Raw genomic sequence first — 19,608 nt, 5'->3', positions numbered from 1 at the left:
CTCAAGAACAGGCAGTGATTGTATAATAATTTAGATCATATGATCATATGTCAGAAGCTGAAACAAAGTTTTATATTGTAAAATTTCAGTGGTTTGCTATTACAGAGCTTGAGCTTTACTGAGGAAAGGCTCATACTGCAAGTTTTGTTTTAACTTTAAACTCAATGAGACAGTAAGGGTTCATTTAGGTATACTACTGAGTTTCATTTGGAGGGCCCAGCTCTCTGCAGACAAAGAAAATTTGTCGAGGAATTGTGCCTTTCAATTAAGTAAAAGGGGAGGCAATGGCCTGATGGTATTATCACTGGACTGTTAAGCCAGAGAACCAATGTTAAGGGGACGTGCCACAGCAAAGCATGCAATTTGACTTCAATAAAAACCTAAACTATCCCAATTGTTGGGAAAACCCATCTGGTTCAGTATAGTTCTTCAGGAAAGGATATAACTGCCATCATTACCTGACCTGGTCTGACCTACATGTGAGGCCAGACCCACAGCAATGTGTCTGAGTCTTAACTTTCCTTTGGGATGGGCAATAAATACTGTCCTAGCCTGTGACTACCTCATTCCACAAATTAAAGAAACGAAAGCTTGAGAAACACTGTTCCCCGATGCATTCCTCACAGCAATACTTTGCCAAACAAAGTCTTTTCTTAATACTTAAACAAAAGTTTTAGATTACTTGTCTCCTAGTGCATTTTTCATGGCAATACTTTGACCACCCAGACTTTACTTGAGAACCAATCAGCACCTTGTGCCTCATGCAGTATAAACTGTTGTTTCATTCAAGATTTGATATTCTTGCAATTGTCCTGATGAGTGTAAAAGATGGGATCTTTGACAAAATCTCTCTTCTTTCAACAATATTCTTGTAGCAATGTCTTTGAAAGCGACAGCCATTTACTCTTCATAGCAAAACACTGCTGATGCTGGAAATCTTAAACAAACATTAGAAAATGCTGGAGAAACTCAGCAAGTCTGGCAACTTCTACGGAGACAAAAACAGCTAATGTTTCAAGTCTGGTATAAAAAGTGTCTCTCCACTGCCAGATCATAGAATCCCTACAATGTGGAAGTAGGCCATTCAGCCCATCAGGTCTACACCTACCCTCCGAAGAACATCCCACTCAGACCAACCCCCTATTCTATTCCTGTAATCCTTCATTTCCAATGCTTAATCCACATAGCCTGCACATCCCTAGACACTATGGGCAATTTAGCATGGTCCTCCACCTAAGCTGCACATCTTTGGAAGGTAGGAAGAAAGCGGAACAGCCAAAAGAAACCCATGCATACACTGGGAGAACGTGCAAACTCCACATAGACAGTCGCCTGTGGCTGAATTCAAATCCAGGTGCCTGGCACTGAGATATAGCACTGCTAACCACTGAGCCATCATGCTGCCTGCTGAGTTCCTCCAGCATTGTGTGTTTGATCCACTTTTTCTCCACAGCCTTTGCTGTCGTATCCAAACATCTTGAGAATATACGAGTCGCAAGAGCATATGCTTTGCCAGAGAAATGGGTAAAGGCTGAGGAAACGCATTATTTCTACACTTACCAGGAACAAATAGTTTATTTTTAATGCACACTTTTCTCATTCTTGGCTGACCCTAATAGAAATGTACTGTGTAAGCACAGATGCACCACAGGGAATTACACAAGAGTAAGTAAAGTTACCTGGCAAATTCCACTGATGCACATGTTCAAGGATTCAGTGTTACATCGGGTACCATCCAGAACTTTTGGTGATAACTCCACAATCAAAGATGTCCCTCTAGCCTGACATTTCAGTGCACATGGAGCTTCGTGGTCATTGTAGAGGGGAATCCACTCATAATACTGTCCTTGGTATTTCACATCATTGTGCGCGGAGCACTGCTGATGTCTGAAGTCACCCGCTTCAGGGGGGCAATCCTGAAAAAGAGTTGAAACAAAACATGAAGTTGAGAAAAAAAAATCAAAGTGTTTAGGCACTGTACTTTAGTGTGTTTTTTTTACTGCATGTGAAAATAAACAAAATGTTGGCCCTGAACTGACATTGCAGGAGGTTACAGTACAAATGCTTCATGTATTATTGAGAAACCTAGGCCAAGGCCCATATTGGAACTTCCCTCTAAGTGGAGGTATACCAGAAAAGCTGTGATTTAATGGTGTATAAATAAACTAAGTATGTCGGGCAGAAACTTTCTTTATGCACAGTGCAAAAATGCAGCATTGGCAAGAACTACTGCTTTTGACAGATGTAGAATTATAGGAGGACATATTTCTGGACTGCTAAGAGACCTCACAAGCCTGTTTGAACAGTAGTATCTGCAGCTATGAAGCAACAAGCTGAGCTTCCACTATAGAACATGGATGGTAGGCACCTTCTGCTTGCAATGCAATGAATGCGGAGACATTGGTGCTACATCATAATTGGGTCTACAAGGTTTTTCATGCTGCTGGCTATCAGTTTCACATTGAAGACAATGCACTCCTAGTTCTACACAAAGTCCTGTATTAAAGTAGCGCCTTACTCCTCCCTGCTCTAAGGCAACAGCCTGAGGTCTATATGGCCTGGTCCAACATCAGTCTTTGTTGTTTCTGCTCAGAATGCCTTTCCATACCATTGCCAACACTTGCTCCAGCCAAATGATACTTTCTCCTTAAAAGCAAGCTCAGCAGTGGGCAAACTGACATCTATATTATGATTACAGGCAACAGGCCAGTGGTACCCATTGTTCACAGTGTGAAGGCCCCTCTGAAGTAAATGCAGCAGTGTCTGAACTTATAGTAGAGAGTTTAACACCAAATGATAGTGTTTCATTACTACTATTATGGCATGGAGGTGAGCCCCTCTCTGAAATAAACCAAACACCCAGGAAAGCTCACCTCGCCTCATAACTTGGTAAAATACAAGTGACAGAGAACTCACAAATTCCACTATTTAAAGAAAATAACATCAATTTATTTTTTTAACTCAAAGTGAACGTTAAACAATTATTCACAATTCTAAGTCCCCCTTTCTCTTAACTGCTTATCATCTGCCTCCAATCCTACAACAATATGCTGTCCCAATAAGACATTTATTAAAATTACATCAACTTAATTTTAAAACCATACAACCACAGTCATCTTCTGTACCTTTCTTCTGCGAATATCTCCCTGGGCCATCTTCTTTCTTTTTACTGCAAATATGTTTCATATGAAAATGTTCCTTTCATACAGAGTGTTTCCTAATTTCTGAGAGAGCAAGATGTTAGCTCTCCATACATTTCTGTCTCGATAGTTGTTGCTCTCTGATCAACTTTCAAAAGCTCTGCATTTTATAACCCCCAACCTTGGATCTTCTCATTGGTTCAATGTTGGCAAAACAGTAAATTCAAATTCTATTGGGTTTTAGTATCTTGGGGCACAATTTAAACTGATTGGTTAAATTTGAATTGTCAAAACAGCAACCAAAACTCGGGTATCCATTTCACAGCCAAATGTTACAAATTTTCAATTATCCAATACACTGAGACTGCTATCTAGGTGCTTGTAATCTCTCAGTTCAGAATAGCATTCACTCTCTCTTAAAGGTACAATACATGCCTTCAATTTGAAGACACTTGCTTTTTGCTTTTCAACCTCTGCTCCTGAACCACTGCCTGGCCAGGTGACAACTCATTGCTATCAAAAAGGAGAAAAGAATAAGGACAGGCTCAGAGAAGATGGATGAATGGGTGCAGTGGGAGAGGGGAGAGTGAGAGTGAAGAGCTAGAGAGAGAAGCTTAAGTCACCTGCATTTTAATGATCTGAGATTTCAGGATAAAGGATATGGAAGAAGAACAAGATATTAGCATGCAGCTAGCTTCAATGGTTTCAGCCCCACCACTGGCACGAACCTCTGTCATGGTTATTCCAATTACATTGCATTGCCTCGCCCAAGGAGGTAATCGCTCCAATCCCCCAGTGGGTTGGTTCTATTGCCTCTGATTGTCTGGCAAGGAGGAGGAAACTGTGCGAGTGTGGCGTGGGGTAACTGGCTTTGTGTCTACCATACGTCTGAAAAGCTGGTTTTATAACTTGCAAAATATTTCAAGCAGTCGACACAGTAAAACATTAGAGAGTCTAATTTTGTTTTAAAACTTCGTGTGGTATATCTTCGAAATTCTCGACCACAGAGGACTGAGGAATCTCAGTCTTTGAAAATATATTTAAAGTCAAAATTAGGGGGATATTTTTAAAGTGAGAGGAGAAAGATTTAAAAAGGACACGGGGACACAACCTTGGTTTTAAATACATATGGTTCTTATGTGGAATGAACTGCCACAGAAAGTGGTAGATGCAGGTACAGTTAAAACATTTAAAAAGCATCTGTGTAAGTTCATGAATAGGAAAGGCTTGGAGGCATATAGACCAAGCACAGGCAAGTGGGACTAGTTCAGTTTCAAAATATGGCATACACTGGTTGGGCCCAAGAGTCTGTTTCTGTGCTGTATGGCTCTCTGACTCTAGAGATTGAACATCAAAACTTTATCAATCACGTGAAGGGTTATGGGGATGGGGTGGATAAATTGTTTGATTAGCCATGATCATATTAAAGGGTGCAGCAGGCTCAATGGCCTACTCCTGTTCCTATATTCCTAATATACGAAAAAAGAGGGGACAGCTGAGAAGATTGCAGCAGGGTTGAGTGTGAGACAGTAAGAGGAAACACGATGTGTATCCTATTCAATCATTCGTCACAGCTGCTCATGCTCAGAATGCCTTCCCAACCACATGCAGCACTTGCTCCAGCCAGAATGCATTTCACTTTTAAGATTGTTGACCAACGATAAATTATTGTACTCTCAAATGAACTCACGACCCCATGATGAAGGATCCAGCCACTTAATAGCCTGTTTAGCATTGTGCCATATGTAGCTATCATGTTAACCAGCAGGTAGCATCAGAAGAAACAAGCTTGGGTTAATTGCCTAAACAGGGGCCTTTCCAATTTTGCCTCCAATTTGCCCAACTATTGTTGAGCAACAATCAAACACACCAAAAGTACATTGAATGTCATGGCCAAAACTGTAAAATACAATCAGAAGATTTCATGACCAAACAGCAGTGTGTTCTGGTCAGACGTTGAGAGTATTACTGGTACAAATAAGGGATGATTGTGATGTATTTACTCCAGATATGAACCAAAGGTGGTGCTCGCTAAGAACTGTACATGCTGATTTCCCAATTTAAACAGATTCATTCCTCCATACCCCTGTGAACGATGAAATTAGCCAGTGCAGAGCTCGTTAAAAAGGTTAAAAATCACGCATGTGCAATTTTTGTCCGCAGATGTTTATTTCTGTTGTTATGTACTTTATGGCATGGAAAGGAGAATTCATCATTTCACAGATGCAGACGATTTTCTGTATCCTACATTCAATCCTATCACATGGAGCCTGAAGATACCTACCAATTTATTTGCAAATAACAAAACTTACATGAACATATTGTGTATATATACATTGCTTTCTGTGGCTCTATTAGGTGTCAGTTATGATTCAGTGATTACACCCAATCACCTCTGTGATTGAGTGTGAATACCCAATACAGATGTGCAAAATCTGAGCTGACACTAAAACTCAGAAGTATGGAGTGTTGAACATTCTGGCTTGCTTCATATGGATGAAATACTGAATGCCCTCCCAGGATAACATACATGCTCTCATGGCAATACTGCAAAAGAAAACACAGGCAAATTCGCACTGATGGGCTAAACAATAGTTATCCTTCAAATATCAGGAGAAAATGTAATTTTATTTTCATTATTCTTTCATGGAACATGGTGCATTACTGGCAAGGCCAGGATTTGCCATGCATTTCCAATTGCCCTTGGACTAGATGGTTCACTAGGCCATTGTGGAGGGCAGCTAAGATCTAGGTTAATGTGGATCTGGAGGCACATGTAGAGCAGACCAGGTACGGATGTTCGATATTCTACCCTCAAGAGTAAATGGGTGTACACAACGATCAATGGCAGCTTCCTGTTACTATAACTGAGACCAGCATTCAATTCCAAATTCATTAACTAAATTCAGAATCTGCCAAAAACAGAAATTGCTGGAAAAGCTCAGTAGGTCTGGCAGCACCTGTGGAGAGAAATCAGAGTTAATGTTCCAAAACATTAACTCTGATTTTTCTCCACAGATGCTGCCAGACTTGCTGAGCTTTTCTAGCAATTCCTGTTTTGGTTTGAGTTACAGCATTCAGAGTTCTTCTGGTTGTTATTCAGAAGCTACCAGCTGCTCTGATGGGATTTCAATCCAAGGCCAAGGCATCAGCCCAGCAGATTACTGGCCTTAATGACATTGCTACTTTGTCATCCTTATCCAGCCTTCATCACCATCATTATGGAAGTTTGTGGGATCTTGCTGTGCAGAAATGGCAACCTTTGTTCCTGCATCAAAATGATATTATCATCATAAATGTACTTCACTGGCGGTAAAGTGCTTGCAATGTCTTCTAATCATGACAAGTGTCATAGAAAGACACATTTTTCCTTCTTTCTCATACTACTGGAAGGAGACAGTGCTGGATTTGATTGTGGTAATCAAAACTTGAATTTGCTAAATTAATAAATTCTTCCCCTTCATGATACAAAACAAAAATCATTAAAATTAGCCAAAGATTAATATGGTTTTTATAATTTGGTGACAAATCTCCTTGGAGGGGCAATAGAACAATGAGTTGCAGGTGCTGAATAAAATGTAAACCAACACACATAGGCTACAACACAATTGAAACAGATAAGCTGATGTCTTACAATGTGCTCTCCTGTAGTTCATTTACTGACTCCATCTGTGAAAGAAATGATTCAACGAATAATGGGCCACACTGGATCCAGAGACTATTGTTACAAACTGGTTTCGGACTGCTAAGATTTAAATATAAATCCTAACAACTCATTTGAACCACCAAACCAAACCACAAATCCCAGTTTTATAAAAAAAACACAAACTTTATTGTGCACAGAACAAACTAAACAAAGTCTAAACGATAAAGGTATTGCTTGAGTTTATAATTATCTATGTTACACTCTGAGGTTCACTTCATACTTCCTCCAAGAATTCTAATATAAGACACATTAATCTTCAAGCTATTTACTTCTGTCAGGACCAGCTGTAGGTATACCACAGCCTCCTCTTCACTCCAGCTATCCTCAGAGGTAAAACTTTCAATGTTCATGTAACGTTTCAGTTTACAAATTTTATGAATAACATATATCTTTGGAAAAAAAATTCAAATATCATCTCTTGACCTCAGTCCCTTGTTCCACTTACTTTTTAAAAATTATTTCTCAGTTAATATATTCTATAATTAACACATCAAGTATTTTTCAATTACTCTACAAGGGATAGACTGACTATTTGACTTCTTCTAGGTTAAAAAAAAAGCAAGCATTATTGCTTGACACTACTGTACAATCCAATTGCCCAATGCAAAGAGACTGCAAAACTGTAGAGAGATGTCTGTGCATTCCACCCATTTCTATTAAAAATGTCCTGTGTACAACACATGTATATTGGACAAATGTGCACATCCTATACTGTTTACGTGGTAATCTGATTATGCAGATGGAATTTTTTTTTTCAGAAAGGACACTGGTGTTGCATTAGCTCCGGAAAATACACATGAATGCCAAGTTTAAGCAAGCGTACAAGTTGTGAATCCTTGGTTTGGAAAAAGAACAATTGGCAAATGTTAAATGATTAACCACTATTTAATGTACTGTGTGCAAGAAGGAAATCCAACCCACAAACTAAGCAGCCCAAGATAGTGCATGACTTCCAATCTAGATATCATTCAACAAGAATGCATATAAAATTGGCACTAATAATATTAAAAGATTAATGTTAAATGTCGACATAGAAGTTATCTGATTGAAAGCAGCATATTGTGAACTTAAGGGAGATGTCCTACAGTTACTTGTTAAGTCAATAAATCACTCCACACAGCAATATTAATCTAATAATTTCTGTTACAATTCACTATTGTTAATGTATTTGGAGCTCACAAAGAATCAGAGGCATTTCAACCAAGTTGTCTCCAATGGAATCCCATGCTATGCTAACCACTATTTATCTATGAAAGTCTGTACATATGCATACTTTACTTGATTTCAACCAAGAATTGTCCACAGGTGCATTTTTTTCCCCTAAGTTGCAGAATGATTATATTCACTGACATTTAGGGCAGAATATAATGCTTAGACCCATAGCGCTGGGGATATTTAATCATGCAGGACAGCAGTTAGCACTGACTGCCATTGTCTCATCTCAATCCTGATTCAGCCTGTGGCAAGAAAGCTTCAGAACTGCCTTCCCAATGAATGAGGCCATTACGTGAATAATTACCCACTGAATAACCTCAGACTGCCATATTCATCCGGGTTTGCATATTTTCAGGGAAGGTGGTGGCAGAACATCAGGACAGTCCTTATTTAAAGAACATCTGGAAGAGGATCCTGTCAACTGCCACCCTTCCCTGTCCTTACTGGTGATTATCCTCATTCTCACTCACCAATGAACCCCTGGTCTGGGATGCAATAACAATACTAAATCTTTGGTAGGTGTTTCATGATAGCAGTCAAACCTCTTTGGTTCGGTGCCTTCCATAGAGCAGCCAGTCGATAGTTGCTGGGACCCTGAAGTCTTTTACCCTGGAGAACCCCTAATGTTGTTAAGTACCCAAGTGGCCCTTGATTTAGTGAAACCTTCCTTAGGAAAGCAAACATGAAGCTTTTTGCCAATTGTCCAGCCAAACGCAAGTCCCCCTCCATCTCCATTAAGGACCACCTTCTAATCAAAATTCGCACCAAACTATCATTCTCAGCAGTATTCTCCTTTTGAATGCTTGGTCACTCTTTTCATTTAGGAATAAAAAAAATCTATTCCTAGCAGTGCTTTTCTCTGTCTCTACCCATCTGCTCATTCCTTTCCCATTCACCCCATACACAGACACAGACAGACAGACGCACGCACACACGCGCTCTTTACCTAGATACTACTGTTTCTGAAGGAGGATTACTGGACCCAAAATGTTAACAGTTTCCTCTCCATATATACTGTCAGACCTGCTGAGTTTCTCCAGCAATTGATGTTTGTGTTCATAATCCAAGCAGTTCTGGTTTCAATAAGGTTACGTGAGAATCGAAGAGCTCATCCAGAATCTAGATTTTGCAATTCTGTGTGCCCAAGTCATTACAATTATTTTAACCAAAGCAGATGGCAGCCATTGCTAATTTTTGGCTTCAGTTTTATCACACGTGACAGTAAAAGGGACAGACATGACAAAGATGTTAATTCCGCTCTAACAAGTTGGAAAAATAAGGTAAAGTTTCACATAAATTTAAAGTCGAACCATGGTTCTTGGACTGTGAGTAAGTCAGTTATCTGGTTGCATCTTATATATTTGGTAAACTAAATATGTTCTGCACTGATGTTCCTCAAGGAAAGGAATCACTTCATGGCCACATCTTGAATGCTGCTCAAGAGAGTCTCTTAATATAGAATCATCCAACTTTGATCAGCTGGTTAGTAGAATGAGAGAACTTGCCATTATATTGCAACTTGCATGACTTCAGGACCGGACTTTACAGACATGTGTGATGGCCTATCACTCCTGTAATTTAGGAAAATGTGCCTGCCAATGTGCACAGCAAGCTGCCATAAACAGAATTGAAGTAATGACCATAAATTAATTGAAAGGAAGCAACTCTGACAGTGCAGGACTGCGTTGATTTATCAGTTTGTATATGTATTGAGGTCTTTGGAGTGGAACTTGAACCCTCTGACCCAAAGTTGGATGTATGATAAATTACCCCACAGCTGACTCTCCTCACAAGTAGGGAAATATGGTGACTCAGTGGTTAACACTACTGTCTCTCAGTGCCAAAAACCTGGGTTTGATTTCATCCACATGCAACTGTCTGTGTGGAGGTTGCACATTCTCCCTATGTCTGCATAGATTTCCTCCATGTGTTCTTTTCCCTCCCACATTCCAAAGATGTACAGGTTAGGTGGATTGGCCATGCTAAATTGTCCATAGTGTCCAGGGTTATGTAGGCTAGGTAGATTAGCCATGGGAAATGCAGGGTTATAGGGATAGTGTGACAGGGGTCTGGATGGGATAGTCTTTGGAGGGTAGGTGTGAACTCAAAGGGCCGAATGGACTGCTTCCATTGAGATTGTATGACTAAGTTCATAGAGTTTTGAGCCTCTCTCATTGAACTAAATGTTCCACTCTTAAATGTTCTCAATTCAATAATAAATTCAAACCCCAATAGTCTACTCAGTTGGATATAAATCCATGCAAAGCATTATTCATTTAAGAGTAGAATGAACTGGCCAATATTTTTCTCTAAACTACAACCTGATGAATTTATCACTTCATTCTCTTTTTGGCAGGTTAACTTGCTTATGTAATAATAATGACTGCATTTTGAATCTAATCCATTTTTGGGAACTTCTATTCTGTGTTGCAGTCAGTTTGAACTCTGAGGGACAGATTTTGGTTTATACGGGAAATTTGGAGAGATGAAGGGGTTCTGCTCATGTTGCTGTGCCATCACTTCCCAGATCCCTCAAAGAAGGCAGCACTCCCCTAGGTGTTTCTCTTCACTTCTTGCCCGATGAATAGGTCCCAGAAGTCAGTCAGTGAATCTTGACATTCACACATAGAAAAGTTATTTTATCCTCAATCTGAAATATTCTGTGCATAAACCTATTGCACAAAACTCCTGAAATGATAAACTGGGGTAAGAACAAATTAAGAAAATAAGATGCAGAACAGCTCAATGCTGGATCTCGACTGGGGATGTGCGGGTTAGCCATCGGAAATGCAGGATTACAGAGATAGGGCAGGACCATGGGTCTGAGTGGGCTACTCATCGAGGGTCAGTGTGGACTCATTGGGCTGAATGGCCTGATTCCAAACTGTAGGGATTCTATGATTTTCAGTTATACTTTCTCAAACCAGGCGTCAGATAAGGAGATGTAAACAATGTCAGAGACTTGACAAAAGTGTTGTAAAGGGTTAATATAATGATTTGTTTTTATAAGTGACTTGAGTCACTGACTAAGCAGCATTTATTACCAGTCTCGAGGTACCTTTGACATGATGGTGGTGGTGAGCTGCCATCTTGACCCATTCCGTATCAAGTAAACAGACCCACAATGTCCTTTGGAATAGCATTCCAGCATTTTGACCCAGTGACTGTAAAGGAATGTGAGAAAGTTTCAAGCCAGGGTGGTAAGTGGCTTGGATGGGAACTTGCAGGTAGTAGTGTTCTCATGTATCTGCTGCCCTTGTCCATCCAGATGGAAGAGTTTGCGTCTTTGGAAGGTGCTGTCTAACAATCTTTGGTGAATTTCTGCAGTTTATCTTGTAGATTGCACACAATGCCATCAGTGAACATCAGTGATGGAGGGACTGAATGTGATTTTTTTTTTAGATTAGACTTACAGTGTGGAAACAGGCCCTTCGGCCCAACAAGTCCACACCGACCCGCCGAAGCGCAACCCACCCATACCCCTACATTTACCCCTTACCTAACACTACGGGCAATTTAGCTTGGCCAATTCACCTGACCCGCACATCTTTGTGATTGTGGGAGGAAACCGGAGCACCCGGAGGAAACCCACGCAGACACGGGGAGAACGTGCAAACTCCACACAGCCAGTCGCCTGAGTCGGGAATTGAACCCGGGTCTACAGGCGCTGTGAGGCAGCAGTGCTAACCACTGTGCCACCGTGCCGCCCACAATCAAGGCAGCTGTTTTGCCCTGGGTGGTCTCAAGGTTTATTTTTGTGTTGTTGGAGCTGCATCCATCCAGGCATGTGGTGAGAATTCCATCACACTCCTGACTTGTGCCTTGTAAATGATGAATTTGAAGTGTCAACAGATGAGTTACTTGCTGTAGTATTCTCAGCCTCTGATGTGTTCTTGTACCCACTTCGGTTAGAAGATGAATCCATTTGGGTTTCTGGTCAATGATAACCCCCAGGATATTGACAATAATGGTGTTACCATCACTGTATCCTCCAAGTGTCAAGTATTGAATGGTCTGTTATTGGAGATGCTCACAGCTTGGCAGTCGTGCATCACAAACATTCCTTGCCTGCTATCAGCCCAGGCTTGGATATACATTGTCCATGTCTTACTGCATCTGGACAAGGATTCCTTCAGTATCTGAGGATTCATGAATGGTGCTGAAATTGTGCAGTAATTGATGAGCATTCCCACTCTGACTCTATGAAGGGAAGGTCATTGATGAAGCAACTGAAGATGTTTGGGCTGAGGAAACTACCCAAAGGAACCCGTGCTGAGATGCCCGAGAGGTGGCCTACAACAACTTCAACTAACTTCCTAAGTGCCAGGTATGACTCTGGTGAATAGTATGCCCTGATTTCCAGTGATTCATTTTGCTAGGGTTATTTGATGCCATACTTGATTAAGTGCAGCTTTGATGTCAAAGGCTGTTACTTTCCCCTCACTTCTGGAGCTCAGCTTTTTTTTTCCATGTTTGAACCAAGACTGTCACGGTTTCAGGAACTGAGTGACTCTGGCAGAATCCAAACTGGGCATCACTGAGCAAGTTATTGCTGAGCAGATGCTGCTTGATAGCACTGCTCATGACAACTTCCATCGTGTTACTGATGATCAAGACAAGACTGGTGAAGTAGTAATTGGCTGGGTTAGACTTGTCCTGCTTTACGTGTACAGGACATAAATGAGCCATTTTCCAGGGGGTAGCTGCCAGTGTTGTAATTGTACTGGCTCAGGGAGTGGCAAGTTCTGGAGCACAAGTCTATTGCTGGAATGTTATCAGGGTCCATAGCCTTTGCAACATCTAGAGCCTCCTACCATTTCTTGATATCTTGTGGAATGAATGAAATTAGTTGAAGACTGGTATCTGTAACGTTGGGGACCACTGGAAGACGTTGCGATCAATCATCTACTCAAGACTTCTGGCTGAGGACTGCTGTAAATGCCTCAGCCTTATCTTTTGAACTTGTGTGGTGGGCTCTTCTATATGATGGGCATATTTGTGGAGTCTTCTCCTCCAGTGAGTTGTTTAACTGTCCACCACCATTCCCAACTGGATGTGGTAAGACTGCAGAGCTTGCTGCTCATGGTGCTTGGCATGCAAGTAGTCCTTTTCCATGGGTTCACTGTCGATACCTCTTTTTTTGTTTTTAGGTATCCCTGGTACTGTTCCTGCCATGCCCCCCTGCAATCTCCATTGAACAAGCGTTGATCCCCGGGTCAGATGGTAATGTTTGAGTGGTGGATATGCTTGTTGCAGATTGGGCTGGAGTACAATTTTATCAATGGTCCACAGCTCCTCATCGATGCCCAGTCTTGCATTGCTAAATCTGTTCAAAGTCTGTCCCATTTAGCATGACGATAGTGCCACACAATATGATGGAGGGCTTTCGCAATGTGAAGCCATAACTTCATCTCCACAAGGACTGAGTGGTGGCAGCCAACAGATTGATAACAAAGAGGTCAAATTTTTTTTTCCCTCTGGTTGGTTCCCTCACCAGCTGCCCTCAACCCAGTCTAGCAGCCATTTCAGTTAGGACCTAACCACTGCCTAGACACTGTTGGTGGTGGACATTGAAATCCCCCACCCAGAGTATATTCTGTGCCCTTACCTCCGTCAGTGTTTCCTCCAAGTGTTGTTCAACATGGAGGACTACTGATTCATCAGCCGAGGGAGACAGTATGTGGTAAACAGCAGCAGGTTTTCTTGCCCCTGTTTACCTGATGCCATTAGGCTTGATGGGGTCCAGAGTCAATGTTAAGGCATTCCAGGGCAACTTACTCCCAACTGTGCTGCCACCTCTACTGGGCTTGTCCTGTCAATGGGATAGGACAGGGATGGTGATTGTGGTGTCTGTGACATTGTCGGTCAGGTAGGACTCCTTGAGTGTGACTATGTCAGGTTGTTGTCAAGAGTGTGGTACTGGAAAAGCACAGCAGGTCAGGCAGCATCCGAGGTGTAGGAGAAACGACACTTTGGGAATAAGCCCTTCACCAGGTTGCGTCAATCATTACTCTCAGCTGCAGACAGAGGTTCCAGGTTCAATTTTGTTTCTATCCTTTTCTCACCATGTAAGCAAAGACATGCTAGTACCAGACAAGGGTTTGAAATGGAAGAGACTATTATTACCTAGAAGGAGCCCAGTTTGTGTCACTGCTTACAAAGGGAACTTTATGATGTAATTTACATATATCTCAAGGTCAAATTTGTCTTGGATACAAACACATTTGTTAGAATGGAGAGATGTGGATTAATTGAATTTAGGGTCTTATCCAAAGCACTGAAGTTTTTCAGTTCCTCTAATTTCTTTTCTGATTTTCCTCCATCTATTCTTTGCTTCCTTACTCCTTCCTCTTGCATTTTGGTGGTGGGTGATGTAATTTGTCAGGCTGACAAAAGGCCATGGAGATGGTTTAAGGTGGATAAATCCCCAGACCCAATCAGGTATATCCTAGAACTTTGTAGGAAGCTGGGGAAGTGATTGCTGAGATATCTGTATCATCGATAGTCACAGGTGAGGTGTCGGAAGACTGGCCAACGGGGTGCCACTATTTAAGAAAAGTGGTAAGGAAAAGCCAGGGAACTACAGACCACTGAGCCTGACATCGATGGTGGGATGAAGGCTGACATAGGTTGTTGAAGGGGATCCTGAGGGAGAGGATTTACATGTATTTGGAAAGGCAAGGACTAATTAGTGATAGCCAACATGGTTTTGTGCATGGAAAATATAGTGTCTCAGTCAAGTGATTGAGTTTTTTGAAGAAGTAACAACAAGATTGATGAAGGCAGTGTGGTGGACATCAGCTTTATGGACTTTAGCAAGGTGTTTGATAAGGCTGTTCATGGTAGACTGGTTAGCAAGGTTAGATCACATGTAATACAGGAAGAACTAGCCATTTGTTTCACAGAATTGACTTGAAGGTAGAAGAGAGGGTAATAGTGGAGGGTTGCCTTTCAGACTGGAGACCTGTGACCAGTGGTGTGCCACAAGGATCAGTACTGGATTCACTGCTTTTTGTCATTTGTATAAATGACTTGGATGTGAACATAGTACACTTGCAGATGACACCAAAATTGGAGATGGGCCAATGGGCTGAGGTTGACAGATGGAGTTTAATTTAGGTAGGTGAGAGGTGCTGCATTTTGGAAAGGCAAATTAGGACAGGACTTACACAGTTAATGCTAAAGTCATTGAGAGTGTTACTGAACCAAGAGATTTTGGAGTGCAGGTTCATAGTTTCTTGAAAGTGGAATCACAGGTAGATAGGATAGGAAAGACAACTTTTGGTATGCTTCCTGTATTGGTTAGTGCATTGAGTATAGCAGTTGGGAGGTCATATTGCAGCTAGACAGGACGTCGGTCAGACCAATTTTGGACTACTGCATTTAATTCTGATCTCCCTATTATAGGAACAATGTTGTGAAATTTGAAAGGGTTCAGAAAAGATTTACAAGGATGTTGTTAGAGTTGGAGGGTTTGGACTATAGGGAGAAGTTGAATAGGCTGGGGATATTTTCCCTAGAGCACCAGAGACTGAGACGTGACATTACCAAAGTTTATAAAATCATGAGGGTGTAGATAGGGTGAGCTGCCAAGGTCTCTTCCCCCAGGGTAGGGGAACCCAAAACTAAAGGTCCTTTATGGTGAAAAGGGACAGATTCCAAAGCGACCTAAGTGGCAACTTTTCACGCAGCGGGTGGTACATGCATGGAACAAGCGGCCAGAGGAATTGGTGGAGGCTCGTACAATTACAGCATTTAAAAGGCATCTGGATGGGTATATGAATAGGAAGGGTTTAGAGGGATACGAACCAAATACTGGTAAATGGAACTAGATTCCTTTAGAATACCTGGTTGGTATGGATGATTTGGACCAAAGGGTCTGTTTCCATGCTGTACAGCTCTATGACTCTTTAATGGTTGAGAGGGGAACAGAGTGTGTGACTTCAACTGTGATCCAAGACTCAAGCTGAATCTTCTGCTCTCATTCTGTGGTGACTTGGGAGGCAGAAAGAGGATTTACCTGGGTGGGACAGTGGTGGATCCAAACCCGACTGCTCTTCCATCTCTGCCAAAATTAAGTTAAGGAGGTTATGGGGAAATGGCAAGAAAGTAAAGCTCAGGATTATCTGATTAACCATGACCTCATTGAATAGTGGGAAATCTCTGAAATAACTCCACACAGAGTCTCCCTTTAGTTACACATGGAAAGCCCTCGACTCTGGCATAACCTCGTTAGAGTCAGCACCCAAAGAATCTCTGGCACTCCTGTTTATATCTGTCAAAGTCAAAAATCACTCAACACCAACTGTCGACCTGATGAAAGAGCAGTGCTCCGAAAGCCAGTCCTTCTAAATAAACCTGTTGAACTATAATCTAGTGTCAAGTGATTTTTAACTTTGCCCTCCCCAGTCCAACACCGGCTCCTCCACATCATGGCTATATCTGTCAGCCAGGACTTCCTAAACTGACCAGATTAACAACTCCAATCAGGGAACTCAGTTTATGAAGTTCACCTAGCTGACCTTGTTACAATCACGGAAGACTTGATGGGTTCAGTGGCCTAATTCTGCTCCTATGTCTAATGGAGGTTTTCGGCAGGAAGTTGAACATTACCAAGGCCTCGTCCTGCTCCCACTGAGATGATCAGTGGCCAGTGGTTCTGTTGCCACAGGGAATGCATGCCAGTTGCAGCTACGTTGCCAGCTCATCACCTTCATGGAGATCCCTCAACCTGAGGTAATCTGTGCCTGGTTGAGGCAGGGGGCCTGATAAGACATATCTCATTGCCGTTGCTGCCAACCCTCTGACCCTCTGTCCTCCAACTCCCACCCCTGATGCTGTGTTTCTGGTGTCTGTCCTTCTCTCAGTCGATATGGCCTCACCCTGTGGCACTGCACAAGAGTTGCCAACCTCTGACTGGATGGCAGCTCCTGCCTTCCAACCCTGGGGTTTAGATTCCAAGAGATGATCATTTGCTCGCCAATGCAATTGCCTGATTGGCATGTTCCCTTAGACAGACCATACAGGTCCCTGGTTTGCTCTCCAGGAGGCTGAAGCCTCACAAGGCCTTAACCAGAATCTGTGCTGTCCACCAAAATAAAAACACTATACAAAGGTAAACAGCAGATTAAGAAACTTATTATCATATCATTGTGATTGGCAATGCAGTTACTGCCATTTGAATTGAGGAAACTATTAGTTGACATCTTAAATTTTCCACAACTGTAGATTAAAAGGCACTTTGCTAAGGCAGGTGCGCATCTCAACGTTTAAGTCAACTTTATAAACCAGTCCAGTATGTTTATAAGAGTGAGCAGTGTCTTGAGATGTGATGGTGGTGTCCTTACCTCGAAATCAGGAGGCCTCGGTTCAGATCCTACCTTAGAATCATAGAACCCACTACAATGTGGAAGTGGAGCATTTAACTCTGCAAGTCCATACCGACCCTCCAAAGTACATCTCGTCCAGACCCACACTCCTATCCCATCCCTGTACCCTTGCATGTCCCGTGGCTAACCCACCTAGCATGCACATCCCTGAACACTATGGGCAATTTAGCACTGCCAATCCACCTAACCTGCACATCTTTGGACACGTTCTCCACACGTATGGAATAACATTTGTGAACAGTTTGATCATGAAAAATATCCTCTAGTATAGACACAATACCATCTCTCTTGGCTAGAGGTTTGGGTCCAGGTCTCACCTGTCCTGGAGTTGCATCACAATATATTTGAACAAGTTGATTTAATTACTTGTTTTATCCCCCTGTAAGAGCAGCTACTAACTGAATTACTGCTTTGAATACAAACCAAGGTTAAATGCTGAAAATGTGTTGCTGGTTAAAGCACAGCAGGTTAGGCAACATCCAAGGAACAGGAAATTCGACGTTTCGGGCCAGAGCCCTTCATCAGGAATGAGGAGAGGGTGCCAGGCGGGCTAAGATAAAAGGTAGGGAGGAGGGACTTGGGGGAGGGGTCCGCCTGGGAACCCTCCAGCCACAAGGGATGAACTCAGATTTCTCCAGTTTCCTCATTTCCCCTCCCCCCCACCTTGTCTCAGTTGATTCCCTTGAACTCAGCACCGCCCTTCTAACCTGCAATCCTCTTCCTGACCTCTCCGCCCCCACCCCACTCCAGCCTATCACCCTCACCTTGACCTCCTTCCACCTATCACATCTCCATCGCCCCTCCCCCAAGTCCCTCCTCCCTACCTTTTATCTTAGCCTGGCTGGCACCCTCTCCTCATTCCTGATGAAGGGCTCTGGCCCGAAACGTCAAATTTCCTGTTCCTTGGATGCTGCCTAACCTGCTATGCTTTAACCAGCAACACATTTTCAGCTCTGATCTCCAGCATCTGCAGACCTCACTTTTTACTCCAAGGTTAAATGCTGTCCTTTGTATAACAGATAACTTGTATGCCATGCTCGGCAGCATGCAGAGAAATGAAAATCCAATTTGGGCATATCCTGACTGTACACTCCCACTTGGGAGCTTCAGCCTGCACCATTTATACAGCAAGCATGGATGGAAAATTTGGCAATGTTATGAGTAGTTGCTCCCCGCTTTCTGGTATACATTTTTGGTGGATAACACTTGCTGATGATCACATTGGCTAACAGTTCTTCAGATCAAACCATATGATTTAACAATGGGGGTGCCATTCATCAGTGTCAATGCAACACCCTCTGCTAGCAATTAAACAAAACTTGCCAGAAGTGGAATAAAGCAGCCACCATGAACTCCAACTGTGTATACATTACACACAAGCAAAGAAAAAAGGCAGGCTGGAGTTCACTTCTAGGGCAGACTACATCTCTGAATTCACAAGACAATGATAAACTACTTGAACTCATTTCTTTAAAGCAATGGGGTTATTTAAACATCTTGATATATTTCCACCTTATGATGCACTCCAGTCTACCTTTGTTTGATGGACAAAGTAAATTCTAGCAGACAGGCAAGGGACTCGATCTTCTCAAAAGGAAATATGTAATTCAGTCATTACACAAGCAACACAAATACATTTGCTGAACTAACTTTAGCAGCCGCACATTAGAAACTCCATGCTGCTTACATTTTGACCACACAATTACTTGTTAAGCCAACCAATCGGATCATTAATCAATCACATAATGATACATACTGCTTCAATTTCATATTAGTTATATGAAAAGAAAAATTTTGAAAGAAGACATCTTTGCATTCTAGGTTGAAAGACGTTTGTGTAACGTATAAACATATAGTCCTGATCTCTTAGGCTGAATCGTCTGTCTCCGAACATTGCTCAATGTGAATAAAAGTCCACCAGCTCTTTAGCAAAGTAAATAAAAATGGTGAATAGAGTTTGCACGTACCACAGCCTGGACCAGCGCAACAAAACAAGCTCCTCCCCTTTCTCATCCAACATGCAAAATTTGAAGGCAATTGCATTTCTGAACATGAAATTAGTTGGTGCCACAGAATGGACCCGGCATTTGGTGAAGCCTCTATGACAGATAATACCTATACACATCCTTCAAACATCATGAAAAAAACTATACGTGCA

At 42.0% G+C, this 19,608-nt stretch overlaps 1 protein-coding gene across 2 annotated transcripts in view; it reads right to left on the bottom strand.

Moving 5' to 3' along the window:
- adamtsl3 (ADAMTS-like 3) overlaps positions 1–19,608 on the bottom strand; it is a 661,690-nt gene that overhangs the window by 330,105 nt on the left and 311,977 nt on the right. For both annotated transcript variants that reach the window (XM_060852820.1, XM_060852818.1), the window contains exon 6: positions 1,680–1,916. In XM_060852820.1, coding sequence (XP_060708803.1) covers positions 1,680–1,916 — 237 coding nt within the window. The remainder of the gene's footprint in view (positions 1–1,679; positions 1,917–19,608) is intronic.

Source organism: Hemiscyllium ocellatum, chromosome 39 (genome assembly GCF_020745735.1).
Source record: "Hemiscyllium ocellatum isolate sHemOce1 chromosome 39, sHemOce1.pat.X.cur, whole genome shotgun sequence".
NCBI classification, from domain to species: Eukaryota; Metazoa; Chordata; class Chondrichthyes; order Orectolobiformes; family Hemiscylliidae; genus Hemiscyllium; species Hemiscyllium ocellatum.
This window is presented reverse-complemented; position numbering and strand designations above follow the sequence as displayed.